The 8373-nt window shown below is 55.7% G+C and overlaps 1 protein-coding gene across 1 annotated transcript; it reads left to right on the plus strand.

Moving 5' to 3' along the window:
* The first annotated feature begins 2600 nt into the window (after positions 1–2600).
* LOC142595486 (forkhead box protein L2-like) lies at positions 2601–4276 on the plus strand. The gene is given in 6 exon segments (XM_075723844.1): positions 2601–2852; positions 3172–3344; positions 3445–3515; positions 3518–3690; positions 3693–3719; positions 4256–4276. Coding segments are annotated over 6 exon segments (717 nt in total).
* The last annotated feature ends 4097 nt before the right edge of the window (positions 4277–8373 follow it).

Consider the following 8373-nt stretch of genomic DNA (forward strand, 5'->3'; position numbering starts at 1 on the left):
CGGGTGAGGGAGGTTTGTATAACCCAGCAAGCATAGAGGGGATTTTTAGGGGTGGGGTTGGGGGGCACGGGGAGGGGAAAGGGAAGAGATGTACGATTGGAATCGCACTGTTCTAGATAGGAGCTCCAGCAGCTCTGCACCTCATGTAAAGAGACACGTTTTGAATCTTTTAACCTAATCCGAAGGTAACGTAGAAATTGTGCGTAGTGAATCGTTTTAGTTGAGCAGAAGCCATGGGGAGGGTGGGGAGGGCTCGAACCACAAATCTGTTGTATTTTTGAAGTGCAATAACTTGGTGTTTTTGAAGACTTAAAAGGGCTGCGCATTCCCTTTTCTTTGAGAAGGCTTTGTTTCTGGAGGCGGTGGCAGTGACCTGCAGGACAGCTGGACACCTGGCACGTGAGGAGGAGCGGGGCGGGGGGCGAGGGGTGCTTGGGCCTTCGAGAAAATGCCAGGTGGGGGAATCTCAGTTTCTAGCCAACTACCTCGGTAAACTCCAATTCAGGTTTCTTTCAGTCACGAACCAGTGTGCGGCCTGGCACCGGCGCTGCTGGCGGCACTGTTGGCAGGGTGTTGAGGACAGAGCCGAGGGACGATGCGTGGAGCCCTGCGACCACGTGTTAACAGCCTCTGGACTTTCCACTTCTCTGTTCAAGACTTTGGTCCCAGACCCAAAGCTACTGCTATGCTCTTTGATGGCAAAATGTCGTTGCTTTTGAGTTTCCAAATGGTAACCTTTTTGACTTTGTCTTAGAGAATTTTTGTAATTAACTTTGCGTAAGCAGCTCTGCTGTTCCCGCTAATGCCTCTGAACTCCGTTTTGCTTTGGACCTCGCTGACTTTTCTCATCTGTAGATGCGAATAAACATTGGAAGGAAGCTGGCCTGTGCCTCTGCCCCGGGCCCTGCCCACGGGACGGGCGGCAAGCAGGAGCAATGCCCCCTCGCCCAACATGAGGGGCATCACTGCAGCCAGAGCCGCCTGAGCAGCGTCCAGCTGGGCTGCACCGAGGCCCCCGGGCAAGGGGCGTTCGGCGTCGCTGGCCACGGCCACAGCCCGGTCGCGGGGACGTCCCTGCGCCCCAAACCCCTTCTGCCTCCCTTCGGCCCCTCGGGGCGTCGGAGGGGGCAACGGCGGTGAAATGGCAGAACCAAAGCGACGGCGCTTTCCCGAGCGCTCGTCCCGTGTTTGAGAAAAAGCGAAGCACGGCCAATCGCACGTCAGCAGAAAAGCCACCAAGGTCCACCCAGAACTACTTTAAATCCTCGTTAGGTGGCTTGCCCAAAAGCATCTAGGAAGAAAACAAAGAATTATCCCCTAAATGCTGTTGAGCAGGAAGCTTCGACCTGGCATGTTTGGAGGTTTCCTCTCCAAATTCTCCCCAGTCTCTCCCGCGTGCGGTGCGGGATCCCCGAATCCCCTGCCCGGCACGGGAGGGCACCGGGCTCCACGTCGAGCTGCAGCCTCTGGCAGAGGGAGCGGCCGTCGCTCCCAGCCCTTCCTGCCCATCTCTGTGTTGTCTTGGCAAATGAAAAACTTGAAGGCAGAAGGGGGGTGGGGGGGTAAAATGAAAAACCCCCCCAGTTTCTCCCCAGGCATCTTGCGCGGGTGTCCCGGCCGGCAGCCGCGGGCAGGGGGAGCAGGCGGGGAGGCAGCCGCGTCTCGCTCGCTCTTCCGCTGTTTCCAGTCTTGCTCCCACAGAGAAACTCTTGTTTGTACCACACGGGCTTTTCTTTTTCTTCTCTTTTTTTTTTTTTTTTTTTTTTTTTCTTTTTCTGTTTGCGTGTAAGCAATATGTTTTCAGGTTTAAATGGGGGCGGGGGTGGGAAGGGGGATTAAAACAAAAGAAAGAAAGAAAAAAAAAAACCACCTGGGTAGAGCTCCAAAATTAAGTTTTACTGTATAAAGTTCTGTGGCTCACATCCCTGGCTGCACAGTAGCTTTAGAGTCCAGTTTTTTCTAATATTTGTATTCTAATTTAATTGCTTTTAAATTTTCCAGGCCAAGCCACTGTTTGGAAACATCATGCTTCTGTTACTGCTTTCTGTTTGAGTTGGCCAGCTCTTCCTGTACATATGTTTTTTCTTATATCCTGTTTTTTTCTTTTTTTTGTAAAGAGAAGAGAAAAAACAAAAAGAAAATTATTTTTCTTTCCCTCAGTACACATTCTTCAAAGTTCAAATTATAGTGTTTGTTAAATAAAAAGAAAGATTTACATTTAAAATGCGGTGTCGGCTGCTTGGGATTTCTCCTCAGGGTCCCAAAATGAGCCCGGGGGGGGGTCTGTGCGTGGGGCGCGGGGGTCCCAGGGGAATTGGGGACCCGGGAGCACGGTGGGCGCAGGGGCCGGTGCCCGATGCCCCCCGTCCCCGCGGGCACCTCGGTGCCACTTTGAATTCCTCCACCTCCAGCGGATTAATCATTTTATTTATGAGGCTTAAAGGTCCAAATCCCGCTAAACCCAGGGCTTTGCCAGATAAACAGCCTGCTTTGCGAAGGCAGCCCGTTTGTGAAAACACAATTAGCAAACCCTGTAATCTGCACTAATTACCGGCCAGGGCCCCGAGCTCTCCCCTCCGGCTGCCGGCGGCGCGGGGACCATGGGGGACGCGGTGCCCGGGGGACGGCGCCCGCCCGGGGCCCCCTTCACCATCGAGTACCTGCTCTCGGAGCGGGGGGACGGGGCACCCCGCAGCCCCTCTCCCGCCGCCCCGCCGGAGCGCGGGGACAAGCCCTCGCAGTCCTACATCGCCCTCATCTCCACCGCCATCCTCTCCTCGCCGGAGAAGAAGCTGCTGCTCTCCGACATCTACCAGTGGATCATGGACAACTACCCCTACTTCAAGAACAAGGTGAGGGGCGGCCGTGCCGGAGCGGACGCCTTTCCTGGGCTTTTTCCCCCCGGTTTCAGTGCGGGTTTGGTGGGTTGGGGTGGGCAAACTGGGAGCTGAGCCCCGGGTGCTGGCGGCCGGTGGGGGACGGGGCTGGGCTTGACAGCACGGCTCAGCTGAGCCCAGTCCACCGGGAGAACACAGGTGCCGGCGTCCGGATCTCCGGACGGTTTCAAGTGGTGTCTCCGGGCGGGCCGGCTAGCGTTCACTCTGGTGCCTACTGACATCCCGGAGGTGCGTGGGGCGGGCGCGGGCTGGCTGACGGTGCCTCTCGGCCCAGGAGAAGAGCTGGCGCAACAGCGTCCGCCACAACCTCTCCCTTAACGAGTGCTTCGTCAAAGCCGGCCGCAGCGACAACGGCAAAGGCCACTTCTGGGCCATCCACCCCGCCAACCTGGAGGATTTCGCCAAAGGCGACTACCATCGCCGGCGGGCCCGGCGGCGCGTCCGCAGGTGAGCAGGGCCGGGAGGGGGTCCGGGGGGCGGATCTGGGGGGGTCGCAGCGGGGTTTGGGGCTCAGGGCTGACCCCGGCTGCTCTGTTTCCCCTCGCAGGGTGAATGTTGGCTACTACCAGCCCTACGCCCTGTACGGCCTCGGCTGCTGCTGCCCCTGCTGCCCGCCGGCGCCCCGCAGGCCCCCCCTGGCCCTGCCCGCGCTGCCCCCCCTGGCCCTGCCCGCCGGCCCCCTCCACTGCCTGCCCGAGCCCCGCTGGGGCTGGGGCCGCGGCCCCGCTCCCCGGGGCCCCCTCCTTCCCCATCCCCGGCCCCCCTTCCTGTAGCCCCCCCCGCTCAGGGACACTGGGCTGCCACGATGGGGCCCCCCAAAACGTGGGGGCAGCTCCCGGCAGGACGCGCTCAGGGACACGCTGGATGTCACCTGCCCCGTCCCCCCCACGCCAAGGGGACGCGTGTGTCCCCCCCGTCACCGATGAACCCCCACGGGACGGGACGGGGCCAGAGCCCGGGGTACCCGTCCCCCTGAGGGACCCCCCAACCCCATGCCCCAGTGGGGGACCCCCCAGGGCCCTCCCCCCCACCCCGGGCTCCCACCTTCGTGGGGCACCCGGGGAGGCTCCCACTGCCCCGCGTCCCCCCATCAGGGCCGGCCACGTCCCAGTGCTGTCACCCATGGAGGGGGGTCCCCAACTCCCCCCCGCACAGGCCCAGGCACATATGGGGCTTAAACCCTGCAGCGGCAGGCCCCTTGCCCTAATTATTTTCCTACTAATTGTCCCTGACGCCCCTAATGAAAATCGCGGCTCCCAGGTGTTAAGTGGCATTAGGGCGTCTCGCTAGGAAAGACGACTCGGCCACTAAATCCCGGGAGCTAAACCCCCAAAGCTCTTCGCGCTCCCGAAAACTAGGAAGCTTATGACACAAATTAATCCGGTAACATTGGCCGTGCCCTTTTGGGGGGGGGGGGCATGGCCGGGGGGGGCCGCGGGGCCGGCAGCGATGGCGGGGGGCAGCTGGAGGCTGGGCTGGGCCTCGCTCAGGGCCGCGGCGGCCGCAGGGTTTTGGGGCTCCGGGTTGCGGGGTCCCCTCGGTGCCACCTGCGTCGCCCCCCCCCCGCCTGCCTCAGTTTCCCCATTTGCAGCTGGGCCTGGTGGGGAGTCGGGGGGGGGGGGTGCACCCCAAACCCCGTCCCCGGAGGCGCCTTAAACCGCGGCCATCTGGGTGCCGGCGCTCGCCCCGGCCTAATCTGGGCCCCAACGGGATTAGGGCCCCGCGCCCCCCGAGCGGCTTAGCGGGGCCGAGCGCATGTGGCACTGGGCACACTGGGAGGGGGCACCCGGCTCCGCGCTGGGGTGCTGGCACCCCCACCCTCCGCCGGTGCTGCGCAAGGGGAGCTCGCGCCGTTTGGGGAAACCGAGGCACGGCGGCAGGCCGGGACTGACCCCCCCACCAGCCCCCCCGGACACCCCAAACCAGGGTCACCCCCCTGCCCGGCTGCAGGCCATGGTGGGAGCCCCCCAGCCCGGGCAGCTCCCGCGGCGCCTCCAAACCGCCAAAAAAAAAAAAAAAAAAAAAGAGGAAAAAAAAAAAGAAAACATCGAAACGCGGCCCCAAAATAGCGGACCCCCGGGCTGCCGCCCTCGATAAGCTTTTCCGCCTCCCAAGAAGACCAAATGGCTGCACGTGTATTTTTAATAGATAGTTTATTTTCTTTTTTTTTTTTTTAAAGCCCCCCCCAAAGTGCAATTTTTATTATTTTAATTTTTTTTTTTTTTTTTTCTCCTCATGTCCCACACTTTATAAAGAACTATCAAAGTTACAATCTATGGAATGTCTTTTCTGTGCTTTTTTTTTTTTTGTGTGTGTTTTTTTTTTTTTCTCTCTCCCCCTCGCCTCGCTCCTTTACCCAAATATACCACAAAAGTAGTTTACACATAAAAACCGCTGAAACCTTGCGAGTGCTTTAGATAGAGAATCTCTTTAATAGATTATATAGAAAGACGCAGAAAAAACAAAAAAAAAAAAACCAAAAAAAAAGGGGGGGGAGGAAAGAAGGGGAAAAAAAAAAATAGAAGTGGCCCCATCTCGAGCATCCTCGCTGGGCTCCCGGGCAGAGCTCGGGCTCACGCGTGACCCCCCCGCCCCAGGAGACGTTTAAGCTCTCGGTGTGTGTGTGTGTATATATATATATATATATATAGAATTTTTTTAGAAAACACAATTTTCAACGCAGCATTTTGCTACTCAGCAATTGCCCCCCCTGCCCCGGCTCCCCCCCTTAAGAAAGCTCCATCTTGTGACGCCGTGGTGATTTGCTCTTTTTAAAAAGTGTTCCTCTTTATTTAAATAAAACTTTTTATAATAAATTGAAAATATAAATAGATACGAGATATATATATAGCTATATATATTTTTTTTTTCTTATTTTCTTTTTAAATAGTCAAATCAGGCCTCTGGGGGGGGGGGGGGGAGGGTTGTGCCACTGCCCAGGCGGGACCCTCGCCCCAAGGGGGGGCACGAACCAGTGGGTGCTGACGGAGAATTTGGGGGGGGGGGGGAATTGAGCCCTTTTCCTGCAGAAGAACCCCCCCCCGGCCCGGCGGGGGGACAGGGCACCCCCAGCCCCTCCAGCCCCGCTTTGGGGCGGGGGCACGCGCCCGGGGGGGCCGGTGCAGCGTCTCCAGGAGCAGCGCGGGGGGGAGGCCCCAGGTGCCCCCCCAGCCCCCCAACTAGCGGGGATGGCCCCCACCCCCGTCACCCATCGCTTTTGGGGGGGGCACCCCCAACCCTGCCTGGGAGCCCGGGCTGAGCCCCCCAAGCCCGGGCTGAGCCCCACACCAGCTCCCCCACTGCCCTTACACTTTGGGGGGGGTGGGGTGGTGTTGTTTTTTTCCTCTTTTGTACCAAAAAAAATTTAATTTTTTCCTTTTCCAGTTCGACCTCCCGCTTTGGGTTTTGTCCGGTTAATATTTTTTTTTTTTTTTTAAACTTTCTTTTCCCGACCCGGCGTAACTCAGCAGTATCTTTGGCAACACTTTACCACAACCTGAATTAAGAAAAAAAAAAAAATAATAATAATAATAAAAAGAAATAAAATAAAATAGAAGGAAATGAACTAGCAGAGCGGTGCGGGTAAGGCCACCATCACCGCGGTGCTGAGCTACGTGCGTGGGGGCCCCGGCGCTGCGGCGGGACGGGCACAAACCTGCCGGGGTGGGGGCTGTAGGGGTTTTTTGGGGTGGTGGGTGCTGTGGGGTGGGTTGGTTTATTTTTTTTTTTTTGCGGGGAGGGGGGGGGGTGTTGGGGTGGTTTTTTTTGTTTTTTTTAGTGCAAAGTCAAGCTTGTGCTAAAGTGTTGCCAGCAAGGGAGGGGGTCGGGCTGGGGCTGGCGGGACGGGGCGCGGGGACGCCGCAGGCCTGGGGACGCTCGCGCCGCGGGGACTCCTGAGACTCGCTCCCTCCTCTTACTTTTGTGCCATTTTTCTCTTTTTTTATTCCCCCTCCCTCTTTCCCCCCCCCCCTCTTTTTTCCCCTCTTTTTTCTCTTTTCCCCTCTTTTTTCTCCCCCCCCCCCTCCTTCCCCCCACCCTGTTTTTGTTTTTAATGCCACCCCTTCTCTCCCGCTCTCCGCCGGCGCTCCGAGGCCGGCACGGCGCCCGCGGGGTTCGGCCCCGCGCCCCCCCACCTCCCCCCCACCTCCCCAGGCCCTTTTGGGGCTGGGGGGGACAAAGGCAGCAGCGAGGAGCCTGGGGGGGGGGGTGGATGGAAAAAAAAATTAACACAAACTAGAAAAGAGATACCACAACTCCGATTACAATAAAGAACCTCAAGTAAGTATCTATTTACAAATCCACACTTGAATTTTTTTTTTTTGTTTTTTTTTTTTTTTTTTTCCTTTTTTCGTTGCATATGCCAGAATTAGCCAGTGCTACGCAGAGGTGCAGCCCGGCGGGGGCATCGGCCGGGGGGGATTTGCTGCAGCCCCCCCCCGAGCCCCTGCTGCCGGCCGGGCTCCGGGGCCTTTCCGGCACCTTCCCGGGAGGATTCGATGCCCGGATCCGAATTTGCCTGCCCGGGGTGCGGGGGGGGGGACACCGGGAGGGCCGCAAAGGCCGTGGGGAGCATCGCGACCCCCCCATTCCGGAGAGGGGGAGATGGGAGAGACGTCTGGGCTAGCACTGGCTAGAAAACATTGGAAAAAAAACCCCAAAATTAAAAAAAAAAAAGAGAAAATAATAAAGGGTGTGGGGAGAAATGAACAATACACAAAACCAAAACATAACCCCATGATTCCTGCCTAAAATTCAAGCTTCCGTGGGTTGGTTTTTTTTTTTTTTTCTTTTCTTTTTTTTTTTCATTCGTGAAGTGCAACGACTTCGGAGGGTCTGGTGCCAGGGCATGTCACAGAACCTAATTAGCATCCTTCCTCCCTTCGGACACCTTGCGGCTTTTTATTACTCCATGAAATATAACTTGGATTCTGCCTATGGTTTTTGTGGTTTTTTTTTTTTTTTTTAAATATATATATATATATACACATTTTTTTTTCTTACAAAAATAAATTTAGGATTTTTTTTTTAATAATATTTTTTTTTTCCGTAGAAGTTGGTTTTCACTTGTAAACATGTTTCGCTTTTGCTTTTTAAATTAAGATAAAGTGATCTCAAAGTACCCGTTCCATCGCAAAGTGCTAAGACTTCTTTGTTTGTTTTTTTTTTTTTATTTTTTTATCATGGTTTTTTTTTTAATTTTTTATTGCTTTTTTCTGCATTAAATAAACATCCGTCTCTCCCCCACCCCCACCACTCAGCCCTCCCCCCCAGCACACACGCCCCTCTCACTCCCTCTCCAAAATACATTCGGCCAAACCTGCTCTTGCTTTGAGAGTAAAAACAAAAAAAAACCCAACAACTAAAAGGAGAAAAAAAAAAAAAACAAAAACCAAAAAAAAGACCCAACCAAAAAAAAGGAAGAGAATCTAAAAAGTGCTTTCAAAATAAAAGGGCTTAAAATCTCTTTGTCATTTAA

This window comes from Pelecanus crispus, chromosome 20 (genome assembly GCF_030463565.1).
Source record: "Pelecanus crispus isolate bPelCri1 chromosome 20, bPelCri1.pri, whole genome shotgun sequence".
Lineage (NCBI taxonomy): Eukaryota > Metazoa > Chordata > Aves > Pelecaniformes > Pelecanidae > Pelecanus > Pelecanus crispus.